We start from the raw sequence: 19,491 nt of genomic DNA, 5'->3' as shown, positions 1-19,491 counted from the left end.
AAATGAACTGTTTTATTATTTGTATAAATTGTAGTTTTTATAATATAAATGTAATATATGAATATTTGTGTCTGGAATTGCAATAGACACGTTTTTATCTCCATGGAGTTACCACTGGCACTTTTTGAAATGCTATTTTGTCTTAGACACTGGACAAAATATTTTGCATAAATTATCTTATAGAACTTTTCTATTCCAAAAGAAAGATACTATTATAATTAGAACATTTTGTATCACAGAAGTTAAACAACTTGCTGAAAATGACACAGTTAGGAAACAATAGAGCACAAGTCTATATGCAGTTCTTTCTGATTTCCAAGCCTGCCCTATGTACTCCAAATGACATGAACCTTAGAGTAACTAAAAGCGTCAAGGCTTCTCTGATGTATATTTGTGATAATCTCAGTAAAAACAAGATTAAATTAATATAGAAGAGTCTTAGGATTTAAAACTTTAAAAAGTGAAACTTAGGACTTACCAAAAATGTTGCTAACTTCTATAATACTTGTAAAGATATAACCTGAAATGCTGGGTTGACTGTTGAAATGTCAGTATGTTTTCTTGATTTTTTTCAAAATATTTTGAAGAAAGTTATTGTATTATTAAATTCTATTCATTGGTCAATTTAAGTAATCTTTGAAGAAGTCATGCAGAATTTGTGGGTCCTTGATCATAATTCTTTTTGGGTAATCTCAATTTCAGTAGGCTAACCACTGTGCTGGAAGATTCGAGAAAGATTATCATTGATCCATCTTGTCAAAATCATTTCCAGGAGTTTAATCCTTTTTTCTTCATTTTTATTGTGATTCATTGATTTTCCTAAGGAAGAACATTTAACTTCTCTCAGCAATCACAAGAAATACCTGCCTGAATGTTTAAGTATCAACAGAGGATTTGAAGTTCTTATTACTTGTAAGCATTAAATGAATTCAATACTCCAAATTTTATGGAAGAAACATTTCTGAAGATAGAAAATAAGGATTTTTTTTTAAACACAAGAAATCACATGCTTTTTGTATCACTATCAATGTGGAAAATGCTAAAACAACTTGCTATTAACAACTGTTTATCAGAAACTTGTTTAATTTATATGTCAAATATCTGGGTTTTTAAGTAATATATAACAATCAAAATATTCCTAAAAACATATTAAGAACTTTAACAAAACAACATTTTACACTTGAAATGAAGTTAGTACTGGATAATTGGATTAAAAGCCGGTAGAAATGATATATTATCCTATTTAAATGTAGGACTATATCAGTTCTTGGTAATCCTTTTGCGTATTTTTATTACTTTTTCCAGTACCTATGTGGATAATGGTGATTGGCATATAATAGGTAACCAATGAGTAGATATTGAATAAATGTATTACCTTGCTCAATTTTCTCATCTCTGAGCTTTCCTGTCTCTGCTACTATAACATTACTTTCTTAATTACATTCTCTCACTCCACTGCAATAATATTACAGAAGTTATTCTCTGATCAAGAATAGTATAAATTGACAATCCAACCCCTCAAAGGAAAATTTTTTTGTGATCTGAATATTTTAAAAATCCAATAAAGATATAACATGCGAGTTCTCCAGTAGGAGACCATTTTCAATTTTCCAAAAGTTTCAATAAACATTTGTATGTTTCTCTATTGATTGCATAATGTGAGGATTCTGTTTTGGGAATTCAGTGAAGTATATGATATTCTGAACTGTAAAAACATAGGACTCCAATTTATTCACAATCCTTTAAAAATTTATCTGTATTTTTGGTTTCCTGAGAAAAATCGTATCTTTATAGCCTCTCTGGATATTGAATATATTGAGACTAGTTTTAATTCTCTTGATTTTTATTAAAACTTGGAATTCCAACTTTATTAGTGAACTACATGCTTATATAAAAGTATATTTCATCAAACAGCTTTCTCTTTATCTCTTTACCTTTTACTGTTTTCAGTGTGCTTTAAAATGAATGCTTTTAAATTGTATTATTGAAAGATTTGGTTTTTCTATTGGTACTTTCCTATTTATTGTTTTCTCCATATACATCTTGAGATTTTAATCTAGGTTTTAAAACAAGCATAGCTATATTTACAGATTTTTTTTCTATAACGTTTTTCATAAGGATTCTGATTTTTCATCTTATAAAAAATAGTTAACACCATTAACATTTGGGTTTTATTCATTACAGTTCTCCTCTACACACACACACACACACACACACACACACACAAACGTGTATACACAAATACATACATGTAAAATTGGCAGCATGCTGATAAAGATAAAAATAAACTATAAAGTTTTACATTCTGCTTTTTAACTGGATATTATATTTTATCCTGTTTTTTTAACTGGAACATCCCCATGTAACTGCATAGTATTTGACACTTAGTTATTTAAAAATTAAATTGCAAACATATGATCTCATAGAGTATTTTCCTGCTTCCAAGACTTCTTTGGGACTGTGGACTCCCTGAAATTCCAGGGTAAGATAAGCGAGACAGAACAGCTAGCAGAAGCTCAGGGAACACCACTGACTTTATGGTGTCAGCCAATATCATGAGAGCCCACAGTGTTGCCTTTCAAACCAAGGGACACATTTCTATCAATAATTAAATAAAATTGAAAGCACACTGCCATTGCATTTGCAATCTTCTTTCTTTGTTTTTTATTCATTACAATAATGAAACCAAACAAACAAAAAACAACCCCAAATCAAATGACTCTTGGTGGGGGAATTTTAAGAATAGATGGGAGTGAAGGCCCAGGCTGACTTTACCTCTGATTTAAGGATTTTTATCCACTAATCTAATTTCTCTTTATCTCTCTTTTTGTTAAAAGTTTCAGAATAGGTGTAGGTTATCTTGCCAACTTGATACCTGATGTTTTTTTTTTTTTCAAGATTACATAAAAAGCATAATTTAGGGCCGAGCGCAGTGGCTCATACCTGTAATTCCAGCACTTTGGGAGGCTAAGGCAGGCGGATCATGAAGTCAGGAGATTGAGACTATCCTGGTTAACACAGTGAAACCCCATCTCTACCAAAAACACAAAAAATTAGCCGGGCATGGTGGCAAGGGCCTGTAGTTCCAGCTACTTGGGAGGCTGAGGCAAGATAATCACTTGAACCTGGAAGGCAGAGTTTACTTTGAACTGAGATTGTGCCACTGCACTCCAGCCTGGGCGACAAAGGGATACTCCATCTCAAAAAAAAAAAAAAAAAAAGTATATAACTTAGATCTAATGGATCAACCTGGAATAGGTGAAAATATCACTACTGAGTATAATAACTAGTATTTAATGAGGCTTAATATGGACCAAACACTGATCTAGGTATTTCATATGTATTATATTTTGTAATCCTCACAACTTTATGAAGTATATGATTATTTCCATTGTCCAGATGGAAATAAGATTAGGCACAGAAAGGTTAAGAAACTTGCCTAAGAGACAGCCCATTTAATACACCACAACTGTCTCTCAACCAGCAATTCCCCTTGAATGCCTTCCTGATGGGGCATCACAAAATTTGCAGCTCAAACAGAATCCTTATTCCCTTCCTCAAAACATGCGCTTCTCTCAGTGAATAGCACCATTCTTAAGCCAGTTGTTGAGACAAATGAAAACAAACAAAAACTCTGGGAGTCATCCTAGGCTGTTCTTTTCTTTTCTTGCCTTTTATTCAAGTCCTGTGAACTCTTCCTACAAAATATACCCTGAATCTGACCACTTATCTGAACTGCTATTATTTTTTTCTAAGCCATCAACATCTCTCTCACCAGAGCCACTAGTATCACCACGTACCTGGTATCTCTGTTTCCACAACCCCTCTCTACAACCCACTCACCAAACAGCAGCCAGAGTAACCTTTTAAAAATATACATTAGATATCACCCTCTGCTCTAAATCTTTGAGTCCTCCAATGGCATCTCAATACATATAGTCTGAAATCTATCCATGCTATATCCTGTACAGCCCACATTGCCTGACCCTTGTGTGATTCTCCAGTGTCTTAACTGACCACAATCTGTTGTTCCTATTTCATTCTGGCCACACTGACTTTTTTGAGGTGAGCCAAGTTTATTCCTGCATCAGGGTCTTTATACTTGTTCTTTTCTCTGCCTTAAATGCTGTTTCCCAAGATCTTGATATGGCTTCATCACTTGAGCCATTAAGGTCACTGCTCAAATGTCACCTTCTCAGAAGATCATCATCTGTTATAGAAACCACTTCCTAAAACTGTGTTATGTATTCGTTTTCCCCGTTTGCCATTGCAGCACTATCCTGAAAAAATGTGTAATAACTGGTTCTCTCCAGGGGATTTAAAAAAATAAAAATTAACACGATTTACAGTGTTAGCCAGTTTCGATGGTGTGAATACTCCCTTCATGACTGATTTCAAGTGACCAATGTAATGTCATTGGACAAGGAGTTGAGAGAAGATACACACAATTAGATTTTGAGAGCCAGTGCAAACTGCAACACTGGTGTATTGCCTGTTCATATCTTTCTTTATCACCCTGTATTAACACCTAATTTAAAGCCCGGCACAATAAGTAATGTGTTGCTTGATAATATTTGTCAAATAAATGAATTAATGAACAAGTTAATATATTACTCTCTGGTCTTTAAAATATATATGGAAATGCAGAATATTAAAATCTGTAATACATATCTTGAAAAACAAAGGTGAGAGTAATGTTAGCCAAAGTGGGTTTGACTGCAGGTACAACTCTCCTTCCCACACTTTTTAATTGAAGAGTCACCTCAAGCCTCATTTGAATGTTCTCTTTTCAACCTCCTTAAAAAGATTACTGACAATGTAGATATTTAAATGTATTCTCTTCATATTTAAATAATTTCATTTATGTTTAAGCTGCAAAAACTGATCTGAAGATAGTCTGATGCATTGTGTGCTTGAAGCATTTGATACATTTCTAAAATGTTGTTCATGTTAAGAATTTATGCAATTCAAATCGTGACCTTCTTTTGGCTTATATTCTAATTTTAAGGTTTCTGACCTAGACACAAGAAATGATTAACTCGAGAACTTTAATAGTCATACTGCTGTTCTTCACTTCTATCAGTGATGATATTTGATAGTGTAATATACTTAACAGGCAAACAATAAAAAAGTCCCCTCCGTGCAAAATGTATGTAAAATAAGCTTTTAATAAGTGAACAGTATTTACTACCTGCTCTTCCTTTTCACTACGTGCAGTACCATTCTTACACTCACTGCAGACATAACTTTGGGATAAGAAAAAATTAAGTCTCCATTATTTATACCTCTAATAAAGCTTTGCTAATAGCTACAATCATTTTACAACCATCCACTGTATGTTTAGATTTAACAGAGTCTTGGCTTCATAATGAAACGCTTCATTAAAGTGTTTTTATGGTATCTGTTTACACATATGTTGATGGTAGAATTGCATGGGGTGTTCTGTCATCCATTCTTTGACGTTCACATGGATTCAGTTTATAGTGTCAGGTTATGCTACTGTAGATCTCCCAGCTTTACCATTTGTTAAAAAATTGTATTCCGTCAGACTGCCCAGGAAGCCCCATGGACTCTGTTTTATCCCTTGGGTATCATAAATGAGGAAGCATTTGATTCCATATTGGCAAAATACTACTTCTGTTTCCCAAAGACATGTGGTTTTCTAAGATTTGCTTCTAGACTTTGTTATTAAATGTTTTATTGGATAAGGATTTCAGAATCAGAATTCCATGATATTTTGTCCAACTTTAAATGGAAATGTGTGTAGACTTTTCTAGTGAAGGCTTTTACAAATCATGTTAAGGGATGATTGAATGCTCATAGCAGGACACCTGGCATTATAGAAAGTCTCTAAAATTATTCACCCTTTTGGGGGCAACTATAACCATGATTTTTTGTGACACTTGTAACCTGTTGAATTGGAAAAATATTAATGTTAGACATCTGTTCTCACATTACTTTTAAAGTTCTTTTTCTTCTTTTCCTCCTGTAGCATGAGTCCTAGTTTGATTAAACTAGACATTTGATTTTCTCCAGTGATAACATTATTTTAAAAAAGGATTTTTACTCTGGTGCAAACAATTAGGCTAACGTGAGGAACTTTGGAAGGACCATGAGCTGTCAAACTTGCTAACAGCAAAACATATTTTTCTGACTGCAGCATAAGGAGGACAGAGGAGTTCTGTAAGTATTGTGAGTTCCATGGGTCCTTCTGAGCTTTAGAAATCCAGCTCTCAGCACTTCATGAATCATTTCTGACCTGACATCACTGAAGTTGTATTATTATATGATTAGTATCAAATTCAGAAAAACTGGGAGCAAATACAAAGAGAAGAATTTGCAGGGTGATTCTTGTAAGAATTTTATCATGTCTTCTTAAAAAACGGTAGCTTTTCAGAAATATTTGTTAACTTTTCTGGCACTGCATCTTGAGAAAATGTCTATATAGTTAGATGAGTGTCATCTCCTATCCTTGTTTTTAAATCACATCCAGAATGACATCAGGCTCTGCTGCTTTCTCATTTTTTCCTTTCATTTACACTCTTCACACTTCATTGGCAATTGAGGTCACCACTTTAAAATTTAGGGTGAAGGCTACAGGCTAGCTTGAAAAACTGTTGGCAGAATGCTCTCTTTTGCATGTCTTCATTTTAGAGAAAGAATGTGTGATTTAGAAATATTTAAGATTGTCATTTTGGTAGAATTTCTCATTTATCAATGAGGGCTGTGGCATCTCTATTTATTAATGTTGTATTGGTTAGATATGTTCATCCATTAGGTATGTGCAGAGGTACATTAAACCATCTCAGAAGTGCCATCCTATTTTTCATCATCTATTCAATTGAATTTTAAAAATAACTGAGCATCTTTTATATAGACATTTATATTCTATGATTTCTACTGCTAGCAACTTATAACAGTTTTGGTGGTAAAATAACGGCAAACTTGCTTCATTACAAAACAAAATTGTCAATATGAAAGGTTCAGTTGTTAATTTAAAATGTAAAATGAGACATGAGAATAACATTAGGTTAGAAATTCCGACATAGAAAATATCTATATAAAGAAATTAGTTGACAATACTCATAGGCATGCAAGGTATTATGCAAAAAGCAAAAGTAGACAAAACTGGATCTATAAAGTTGCTCTATAACTTACTAGTCAGGTCAAGTAGAACGAGTTACCTAGTATAATGTTTTTCTATTGTTAACATAACAGATTACCACAAACTTAATGGCTTAAAACCTCATAAATTTATTATCTCACAGTTTAATAGGTTAGTAGTCTGATACAAGTCTCATTGAGCTAAAGTCCATGTGTGGGCAGTAATGCATTTCTTTCTGGAGGCTCTTCATTTTCTAAAATTCATTCATTTAGGATAGAAGATGGAAGAATTCGTTTCTACAGGCTACCTGCATCCTTTGGCTCATGACCCCTTCCTTCATCTTCAAAGCCAGAAACAGGTTGAATTCTCCATTGTACCACCCTAACCTCTTCTTTTGCCTCCCTCTTATTCTTTTAAGGACATTTATGATTATATTAAACCCACGGGATTAACCAGGATTATCCTTTTATCTCAAGGTCTTTTAATCATATCTACAAAGTTCCCTTTGCCATATAAAGGGTCATATTCACATGTTCCAATAATTAAATATGGAGGTCTTTGAGGGACCATCGTTCACTCTACCATACCTAGCCTATTTTGTTTCACTTTTCTAATCAGTTACTACCTGTCTCTTTGAGTTCTTGTTAATAGGGACAAATTTCTGTGTGATAAAGTGCCTGACAAACAGTAGGCCCTAAATAAAATGTTGTTTTCTCCAAGGAAAAGATTATTAGGAACTAGAACATTGGGACACACCTTTGTTAAAAAAATAAGCAAACAAACAAACAAAAACTCTAATAAGAACCACAGCATGGGGATACATACCAGAGCTGGAGAGAAATTCAGGTTACAGATGTCTTCCTAACACTCCTCTATCTTCATTCTCTCTGGCATTGTTTTCCTTCCATTGTAGTCAAAGAGGTGTATACTCTAAATTATTAATAGATATTACTTTTCCAAAGAAAGTTTCAAAAAGGAGAACAACATAGTCAAGATCTGTGGATACTTTAAAGATGATGATGGAGAAAAAGACTGAATTTTGCAACCAAGTCACTAATAACTCTTGAGGGTGATTGTAATAGGGTGATCAGGTCAGACATGGGCTGCAGGGGATTAAATAGAAAAGGAGTGGTAAAGTAATAAACAGCAGAGGACACAGGCTACTCTTAAGAAAGTCCCTAGAGAAGGATCAGAAAATGGGGCAATATATAAGCATGAAAATAGATGATGATATTTCATTTACAATAGCTAAAATTGACTAAGTGTTAAGTGACTCTGATCTGCTGAAAGAATTCATGAACCAAGATCAGAAAGTTTCTTCTGTCTTTGATTTATAATTCTATGCTGTTAACATTATACTTCTAACACTTCCCATCACTACAAATCTTTGCTATTATTCCCCAAATGCTCTGAACTAGAGTGATTCATTTATGTGTGTAATATCATAAACTGGAGAACGTGTAGGTTCTTCTTACATTGGCAGCTGCAGAAGCACAAAAAACAAAGGCAATGCCCAGTATTTCTCCAGGGCGAATAATTTTTAGAAGACAACTGTAAACTGTCATATTTCTGATTGTCTGTGATTCACACCATTGTTGCGCTCTGTGATGGTTTCATTGAAAGGACTGTCGTGTTCCATGGGGGACTCAGCCTACCTGCTCTTTTACCAGTAGCTGGTGTGAAAGCCATGCTGTGCCAATGACTTAGTCACAGGAGGCAGGTCAATCTTTTGAAACCATGGATTGTTTCAAATGAGAGAGAAATATGTGAGAAGAGAATAGATGTCAAAGATAGTGCTAAAGACAAGGAAAATGCTTGCCTGGGTTTTCCCTGCAGCTAACATTGTTAAAAATGATAGCAACTTAATGAAGCATGGAGTACTAAATGCATTAATAAGCCAAGGGAGGACCTTATTCATTCCAATTTGGACACTGCTCACTCATGTTACTAGTTTTCTTAAGACTGGACTAAAATTGTGAGACCTTATGGGCCAACAATGCCCTTTAGAGAGGATAATTAATTTGAAAGGATTATTAAAGCATATTTCTTGAGCTCAGAATGCAGTGTATTCACAGTAAGAAGCGGAGTTAACCATTTATCAAGATAATTAAGAAAATGCATTAAACATTTGCTCCGTAAGGGCAAGCACTAAATTACTAGTAGTAGTAATATTATGTGAAAGGGAATCAATTGTTTATTAAAATGAGATGTATTAGTAAGCTTTTTTATTCTGATTATACAAATTTTCAAATATACACAAAAGTATACAGAATACAGTGGACTCAAATGTACCCGACACCCATCCATAAGTATTAACTCAGGGCCCCTCTTGTATCAGTTTTCAACTCATCCACATCCTACTCCACCCCTCCAGATTATTTGGAAGCCATTTCCATATGTATTACTCTCTCTATAACTACTTGATTATGTATCTCTGAAGGATAAGGCTCTTTGATAAAGGAAACCATTGTCATATCTAAAAATTAATACTATTACTACTGCTTCTTTAATATTAACAAATATTTAGTCCGTATTCAAATTCATCACACTGGCTTCCAAGTTTTTTTAAAAACAGTTGAATCAGGATTCACATGAAGTCACATACTGCATTTGTTTGGTATATCTAGGTCTCTCAACTATAAAATTGTATATGTTTTGCAACTTATTTTTTTGAAGAAACCACTTTGTTTGTCCAATAATGTTTGTTACATCCTTCATTTTGCTACTTAGGGTTTCTGTAGCACTGTTTGCATATATCTCTACTACTGTATTCCCTGACAACTGATAGGTAAATTTAGAGAGTTGCTCTGATTCAAGTTTCACATTTTTGGCACAACCACTTTATAGATGGTGCTGTGTGCTTCCATCATACTGCAGAAAATTTCTGCGTGTCTCTCTTTTGGGGATGTTTGTGGTCATCGATCAGCATGAATGGCCACAGATCCATCATTTTATGGGGGTCCCCTTCATAGTAAACTGCATAGTAAACTACATACAGCGAACCTTGTAGTAAACCGTAGCATCCTCTATACCGTAGCAATTTACTCCATGTTGCTTTTTTCATTTAACAGTAAATCCCATCATTCATTGCTCTTCCATATCAGGGTTTTCTTGCTTATTATTGCTTGTTAAAATTCTTCCAAATCACATTTATAATCAGGTTGTTCAGCATTAAGGGAAAAAAACTAACATTTTCATGAAAAAAATGAAATTGTATTATATTTATATATTCTCTTAGGGAAAATTAAAAATAACTCTTGCTGTTTTTCAGAGCTAGACTCTGAGATGTGCTTTCTTGCAGAGTGAGATAGAGAAGTCTTCCAAATACTGTCCATTGAAGAGTTAGGCATTGATTTAAACCCTTTTGAAAAACAATTTCAACAAATAATTGAAAATGTACTCTTCAAAGGATTATCATTAGTCATCCAGTTAGATTATTATTTCTTAGGAATTCTGGGGTGGTAGCATAATTCATTTTCCAATATGCTAATTTCACATGAGTTTAATGTGAGTATACAAAGTCTGTTTTAATTGAGGGCAGAGTGTTTCTTTTCCTCTTATAACGTAAGAGCCAGTTACCCTGAGGTGAAATAGCCTGTTTGCTTACCTGCAACTTCAGGAATTTCATGCTTAGCAATTGCAGTGCACACTTGCAGGGGTAGGGGTAGGGGAATTGATAAATGGGTTGTACTTAATAATCCAGTGACAATATTAAGTCATTTCACTATATGAAAGTATTTGAAGTAAATTTACCTCAAGATAGAAAATATGAGTGGGCAAGCTCCTCCTGAACTCCTCACGTTTTTCTAGGTTTATTGAAGGAAATGTAAAATTATAAGGCGACATAAAACTCACACAGAAAATAATAATTAGATGTATTTCCACATTAATGTTTTTAAGTTTGAAACATCATTTACAAACTTTTCTCATTGGAGCTTGACTTCAACAAGTCCAGATGTAACATTGTCAGAATCTGTATAATGATCTCTTCAGGGAATTTTTAAGATGATAGTGAACAACTAATATTCTGAGATTGCCTAGATGTTTTTGTTATGGAGTCAGAGCCAGGTTCTGTGTGGCTTAGGTGGGGATGAGGCTTTGAATCAATCCTCTGTTGTACACAGACTTTCCTTACATTCTCCATTTTAACCCACTTTTCACCTCTGCTTTCGTCAGAACGACCTCTGTGAGGTTCTAGACTTTTCTCCTGCTGTAGCCACTTAGTACTTTAGGCCATCACCTCTGGTCTCCTTCCTCTGCAACTCGCCATGGACCTTCAGGAAAAATGCTAAACCTTCCTCATCCTTTTCTTGTTACTGGTTTCTATTTTCTTTCTTTCTTTTTTCTTTACAGTCACAGGGGAAGACCTGATAATCACATTGGCTGTATGTATCAACTCAGAGGGACATTACCTGCAGTTCTATAAAGATTCCCAGATTATTCCAATGGATACTAAGCTTGAAAATATGATGCCTATGATCCTTTCTGATTCCGATATTATATCATCAGTTAAAGAAAGCCACCATTCCTATTTGGATAAATAGGAGAATTTGAGAAACATTATATTAGAGCTGAGAGTTAAGATGAGCTTTCCATATATATTAGAGATAGTATCACAGTACATGGAAATGTTAAAATTCATAACATGGGCAAGAGCACATACTAGAAAAGTGCAGAGCCTCTTTAGAAGTGAAGCATTTTTGTTCCATGTACACCAATTTGCCATAGGAAGTTCACGGACAGATAGCAATGTGGGAAGGAGACAGAGCTGAACATTGAGCAAAAATTAGAAAGACACAGGCTGTTCTCTTGAGAGATTTAGAAAGAAGAAACAGAAGAGAGTAATTCAAGTCCTATGAGAAAGATAAAGCACTGTCTTCCTCAGAGAGTGTCCTTCATTAATATTTTTATGGCTTATGTGGAATCAGCCTAAGGAAGCATAAGTCCTATGGGCTTATTACATCATTACAGAATCACACGTTGGCTGAACTCTCTTAACTCTGTGACAGTGATACACAAAAGTCTCAGTAAATCTCCAAACACAATACTCTTTAGTAGTATTTCTTATATTTGTCAGTCTTCTGGGGACAAAGGATCTGGGATACAATAGGTTCCTGAGAATCATAGAGGATTTTTTTTTTTTTTAAATCAAGACCTAGCAATGCATGTACTAGAAATTGCTTCTTGTTTTCAGGCTTACTGACATAGGTATAGATGAACTAAGATATTCAGCTGCAGGGCAGGGTCTAGAGTAACCAGAATTCCTGGATTCTTCACTTCAGGCTATGAGAGTTCCTAAGCACTGGTAAAAACCCCAGTGCTGTACAAATATCATTTTACCTTAGCCATGATATTAAAAAGATTAGAGCCGGGTGCGGTGGCACAAGCCTGTAATCCCAGCACTTTGGGAGGCCGAGGCGGATGAATCACAAGGTCAAGAGATCAAGACCATCCTGGTCAACATGGTGAAACCCCGTCTCTACTAAAAATACAAAACATTAGCTGGGCATGGTGGCGCGTGCCTGTACTCCCAGCTACTCAGGAGGCTGAGGCAGAAGAATTGCCTGAACCCAGGAGGCGGAGGTTGCGGTGAGCCGAGATTGTGCCATTGCACTCCAGCCTGGGTAGCATGAGTGAAATTCTGTCTCAAATAAATAAATAAATAAATAAATAAATAAATAAATAAAAAGATTAGAAAGCATAACTATGGGATGATTATTGTACATTGCTTATTATTTTAAGACTAAAGGATTCTTTAGAAAGACCCTATTCTCCCTTTCCACACTAAATGAGATCAAGTTCTTAATACTCTTCTTTTTATAGAAGAAACATCTAATTCAATGCTACATCAGTAATTAAATGGTATTTTGTTAGATGACATGCAAATGAGTAACAAATGGAATATGAAATAGAATGTTCCCTTTGTTAGGTAAATTGTCAAACACTTGTTTTTAAAGTTATTTGGGATTCTTTTAAAGACATCAAGTTTGTAACAAGTGTCCTTCAACAGAAAAAATACTTGGGTATCGTGAGATGTTATCTTAGGTTACTCAAACCCTAGCAGTTGTAGCATTTTAATAGTAATAAATGGGGTATTTGCTTTCCTTGCTGCACACGAGAACAGATTGGGGTTGGGGGTTAATTGTTTGGAAATGAGGTATTATAACTACTGATTTTGAAGAGTCTTTATAATGAAAACAAGACACAGTTAATAAAAGTAGGATAGATAACATTAGAGAGTTGTTTTATTAGGGCTGTTAAATATTTGGAGTACAGTACTTAAAAAGTCACTGTTAAAATTTTTACAGTTATTCTCTAAAGCCTGCTAAGAATACTGCTATTTATTACATTTTTAATAAGGCTATATACTATATTTTGAAAGTTTACTGAAAAACTACATGACTTTCAAGTCATTTAAGAAGTCCAAAAGAAATTCCATGCCAACAAATTTAATTAATTTTGCATGGAATGTGAAAGAACGCATAGAAAATAAATGAAAGAGGGATATTGTTTTGAAATAGGACTCATTCAGTGTTCTCTGAGGCAGTGACTGCTTTTCCATGTCACTTACTGCTGGCTCTTATGTTGAATTATAGAATGAGTCTGTGGGGTCTCTAGTAGAACTTCTCTTCATGGGTTACTTTTTAATCTATTATTCCAGAGCCAACACAGGAGCTATGAAGCCATAAATCCATATTGTAGCTGCATGAGAACTTGGCCTTGTTTCATATTTGCATGCTGAGTGCTTTCTAAGCAAAGTTCTTTATCCATCACCTTAGTGTAGTCTTATTTTTCTTATTGAATACCTGTGATCTCTAATATGCTTTGTTATCTCTCTTTTTATGTTATATCTTTAAAAAATATCTCTATGTTTTTATGTTTTTTTCTTCTGGAAGGAAACAGCCTCACTTGAAATATTTATACAGATTCTCTGTTTCACAAGAGCCTGCAGTATTTTGTATTCATTATCTCATTATCTCTTCCCTGGTTGTGTCTTTAGAAAAGAAACAATGGACAACAGAGGGTAAAAGAGTTTAAGTAATTTTCTCAGCTGACAGAGATCTAATAGGAAAAACACTCCAGGAATGTATGCCTTAGTTCCTGCAGGTTGCAAAATATACCAACTGGGATCCAAGCTCTAACAAACAGAAAAGCCCAGTGTTAAACTCATAACTGTAACGTGGAAGCACATTACAGTGATTTTGGCTATTTAACTAAATGTAATCAATATCAAATGCCCACCATTTCAGAATAATTATAATAAGGAATACAGCATCTTTAACCCATTTCTTGTTTGCTCCAAGAATACCCTCTGGCAGCACTTGCGGCTGCAGTGTTTACCCCAAGATAACTTGTGGATTACTGTTCTAACCTTAGCCCCAAAGTTTGCCATGACATATTTCACTTTTATTATTATTTTTTTGCATTGGTCTAGTATATTGACTTTGGAAACAAAAGACATCATTCTATTTATAGCATTCTGTTTTGGTAGTAGTATTTCCATATACAAAATAATGGTAATTCTTGATTGTTGAAAATGTTAGATCCTGGAAAAGGTAGCATTCCTACATAAAAATATTATTAAATTCTGATCATCATATACATTTCTGTTACATTAGAATTAGACATAAGTTTGTTTAGAAATAACTAAGAACAGTTTTATATTTTATTTTCACCTTGAAAATCATATTTGCTTCAGCTTCAAAGAACGTGTTTATGTAAAATTAAATGAAAGCTGGCAGCGAGCTGTACTTTTTTTTTCTAGTGGGAAATGGGTTAAAGATGTAAAAGCTGGCCAGGTGTGGTGGCTCACACCTGTAATCCCAGCATTTTGGGAGGCTGAGGCAGATGGATCACCTAAGGTTTGGAGTTCAATACCAGCCTGACCAACATGGTGAAACCCCATGTCTACTAAATGCACACACACTCACACAAAAATCAGCTGGGTGCAATGGCACATGCCTGTAATCCCAGCTATTTGGGAGGCTGAAGCAGGAGAATTGCTTGAACCTGGGACATTTCATATTTTATAGTAGAGACAACTCTGTGCGTTTTATAAGATTAATCAATTGGTAAATTTCTTGGTGAATTTTTATATAAAGAAATTCTATGTGATGAGTTGTTCAATATGAACTGTCTAAAAAACAATTCCTTATGAATAATACCTAAAAATGCACAAGTAGCAAATATCTCTTATAATGGTTGATATAACATCCATTTCTATTTTGCTCCCACTTTTGCCCTTTCTCTGTGACTTGTTTTACTTTGTCTTTATTTTAAAGATAATTTTATTTAAAAATAAAACATTTATGTTCATACGAATAATATAGCAGAATACAGGTTGGAAAAAAAAAGTCCTAATTTTTCCTTGACTCCTAGAGGTAGCAGCTTTCATATGTTCACATATTTCCTCTCAAAATGTCTTGGCATATTCAAACAGTTATAGGTGCATGCATAGGTATGTATGTCCATCTGCAGTTGTGCTTATCTATAAGCCGTTGTAAATATAAATTCATCAGTATTTCCACCTGCAGTGATACTCAATAAAATGGAGTGCTCAAATGCAGAATCCCTGAGAACAAATATCTTGGCTGTCCTTGCTATGCTCTGGTCAATCAGATGGTCTCAGTGAAGAGGAGGCGTTTGGGAGGTTGGGCTGCAGTGATTTGTCAACAAGTACAGAAGCATTTCAGTATGTTAGCCATTAGTTAGTAGTTCCACAGCTGTGGCTCAAAGGCTAAGACTAACCCTTCTTTGACTCATTTGATGGCTGATTTCCCTTCCACTGCTCTCAAGCGTGCCTGCATTCAAGTAAAGATCTCGAAGGACTAGCATCAGAGCCACCTGTATTTCCCCATTCCATACCAACTTTTTATATTTTAAAATCTAGTCCCTTAGGGCATACCATAGGTCCTATACATGTATGCATGAGGTACCATGTCAAAGCTATAAAGCAAATACAATTCATTTCTAGAGCATCCCTTTGAGGATTCCCTCTGCAGCTCAGCAGGCCTGTTAATCACATTGTAGCGAACCTGTCCTACCAATTGTGCCCCTCCAGTGACCCCATCCACTTAGAGCTTAGAACTACTAAGCTCTCATACTTCATAGCATTTACTAGTCAAGAACATAGCATGGTGTTTTATTAATATAGCACTTTTCATATGTCTCATTATTACAATGTATTAACCCATTGATGATGGGATAGTAATTCAAACTAATTTGTATTTGTCTTTCTACCTAGAATATTGTACATAAATGTCATTCAATAATGTTTCTGCACTATATTTTGGACTATAGTGGGAAAGACACAGATATGCACTACCTCAAGAAATATAAAATATTTCTTGTTTTATATCTTCAAATTCTATTCAAATGTGTAAATGGAGCATTGCCACATTCCTCTCCATTGTCACTCTGTTGACGGTAACACCTCTTTATTTCACCCCTTTTCTTGCACGTTTACTTTTTGTAAAGAGAAGGTACAGAAACCCTTCATTTAGTATGTTTCAGGTTCAATCAGTTGTCTTCATAACACTGAATTTCTCCTCCATTGCTTTCTATTTTGGGATGTAGAGGAATGGACATTTATTGAGGCTTTATTGCCACAATTCTAGAACCACAATCTGAACATAGGAATGTGTTTATATTGTTTTTGCTGTACCATACTAACTCCATCTAAATGGCACTTTTTTGAGGATTATGTGATATAAATAAACATGTTTTCTAAACTATCAGGCACTATTCACACTGGGAATTTCTAACTTGTATTTTATAGTCTTTAACATATTAAGGTGAATAAATTGGTATGTAATATTAATAAATGCTCTGGGTGGTAATGATTATAATGGAACTTTAAAAATGATGTAAAATGTTGCCAATGAGTTGTTACAAAACCAAAATCCAGTCTTAATCCTTTTATTTTAAACCCATGGTTGTCAAAACAAAACGTCACTTCTTAGCAAAAAAGTTATTAAATATGAACCTATAATAGAACATTATAGGATTATAGAATAAGATCTGAAATTAAATCTGTAGTATTTAGACTTACATTTGACATAAAATTATGAGAATATTTGGGAATTCAACATTATTGTTGTTGTTATTCTTCCCTAGGTGTTCCAGATCGCGTATGTGATTGTGAAGGCAGCTAACTCCCCACGGCCTGGAAACTGGATTTTGGAACGCTCTCTTGATGATGTTGAATACAAGCCCTGGCAGTATCACGCCGTAACAGACACAGAGTGCCTAACCCTTTACAATATTTATCCTCGCACTGGGCCACCGTCATATGCCAAAGACAATGAGGTCATCTGTACTTCATTTTACTCCAAGATACACCCTTTAGAAAATGGAGAGGTAAGATGAGAAAACTCACCATTTAAGCACATTTAAGGTGAAATAGGCCTGTCAAAAAGACCTGAATATATATCAGTAATTAATGTCAGGGAGATTTTAAAATAGGATTTGGCAAAAGTACATTTAAATAAGTTATTAAATAAAAAAGGAAAACCCGAGGTGATTAGAATTTTAACTACTTTCATGTGTCTCCCATCTGCAGTAAAGATCAGAGAAGAGGAAATAGGTTTAAGCTAGAAAGTCAATGATTAATTTTACATATAAAGAGACTTTCTCCACAATGAGGATTGCTAATGATTAGAGAAGGATTGGAGACCGTAAAGGTGGCCCTACATTTGTGTGTCCTCTGGTCTGAAGATGGAGACAAAAGAAATGAATATGTGAGGAAATGTAATCCACATGAAAGACTCGAATGAAAAGTAATTCTTTCCGTCTTTTGATGTATTCTTGCTGTCACCACATAGGGCTACAGTGGGGTTTCTTCCCTGAGTCAGGCTTTGTGGAATGGTAATGTGCAGGAAATCTTAGGCTCTCAGTGATGTGCAAGTTAGTTTATATGCTTAGTTCAAATATGTTCCACTTCTCCTGTGTCTTTCATCCTGTGCTAAGAGTTTAGATTCATTCATTGATTTTAAGCCACGTATTCTGACTATGGCTTCTGTTCTCATTAGTTGTGTGTAGTTTTGTGTGTGTGTGTGTGTGTGTGTGTGTGTGTTTTCTATTTTCCAGCCTAGTTGTATGTTCTTGATCCAGTTACTTAAATTCTCTGTACCTCAGTTTCATTGCCCATAAATCAGGAATAATGATAATAGTTCTTACCTCATATAATTGTCAAGAAGATTAAATGCATTATTATATTTAAAGCATTAGAACAATGCTGAAATGCACACCAAGTACTCGATAAGTGCTATTTTTATTGTTTTGCTGCCATTAAGGAAATAATAACCATTACTACTATTATTTTTATTATTAGTCTTCTCTCAAATACCCAAACTTTGACTTAGTAACCCTCTTGGATTCTTCAATACCTCTTTAGGATATTTCCCTAGCTTGTCTCTCTTTAGTATATGTGACCTGCCTCCTTTCATCCTACCTAATTATGTACATCTCCATTGATATTAATGTCTAATATTCTCTCCCCAATAGTCCACACATCTGAAGCTAGTGTCATCTTTTATATTCATGTTTTTAGAAAACCCCTATTCACATTCTATCATGCCCACCCCAGCCAATCCAGGGTTATCTCTAAACACTTCTACAGAAAATTAGCTTTTTGACATAAATCTGTCAGACTCTCATTAGGCACTATTATTATTTTAATGTATACCAGTGCTTCGCTACATTTCAAATTACATGTTCAAAAATACCAGTTTTTGGGAAAAACATTCCAAATGGTGCTCTCAGCAGAGATCTCAATCTGCCAAATGACAAGGACACAAATGCAGTGAGTCAAACAGCTGTTCAACCTGCTTTGTGCCTAGAGGCATCCAATTCCTGGCCAGTTTGACCTGAGGATATGGGAGTAGGGAGTGCAGAAAGAGTATATTTGAGTTGAATTTTTATTATTTTTTATCCTAGATTCAGTTTACCCAAGACTAATAATTCTCTAATATTTTAAGACTATTCTATACCTTTAAAATGATTCAATTCAGAAATTCATTAAGTAATATAAAATACACCTAGGCAGATATGTAACATACATGTCACAAGCATATACCCTCCCATTGTCTCCTTTAATTAATGATGATTCTCCATTCTTTAGAACAAATCCGCCTGCCAATATGAAACAAAAAGATGTGTTAGTTTCTTTAATTGGCTATACTGTTTTCACTCCTAGACAACACTTACTAAAAACTATTTGATGATGGTAACTATTAGGAGCAACTGATTGAGCTATCTCTGTGACATGTTTACTTACATCTATATAGGGAAGTTAATGAAATAAGGAACAGAAAGTAATTTGAAATATTTGAAATAGAATGAGAGGAATACAGAATAAGAATTAAATTCAGACCTCTCTTAGACTA

General features: G+C 34.6%; 1 protein-coding gene across 1 annotated transcript in view; it reads left to right on the top strand.

Moving 5' to 3' along the window:
- LAMA2 (laminin subunit alpha 2) overlaps positions 1-19,491 on the top strand; it is a 621,613-nt gene that overhangs the window by 189,443 nt on the left and 412,679 nt on the right. The window contains exon 4 of the mRNA XM_017533228.2: positions 17,222-17,464. Within this exon, the coding sequence (XP_017388717.1) occupies positions 17,222-17,464 (243 nt within the window). The remainder of the gene's footprint in view (positions 1-17,221; positions 17,465-19,491) is intronic.

Source organism: Cebus imitator, unplaced genomic scaffold, assembly GCF_001604975.1.
Source record: "Cebus imitator isolate Cc_AM_T3 unplaced genomic scaffold, Cebus_imitator-1.0 Scaffold81, whole genome shotgun sequence".
In the NCBI taxonomy this organism is placed as follows: domain Eukaryota; kingdom Metazoa; phylum Chordata; class Mammalia; order Primates; family Cebidae; genus Cebus; species Cebus imitator.
Note: the sequence above shows the minus strand (reverse complement) of the source record. Positions and strands in the feature narration are given on the sequence as shown.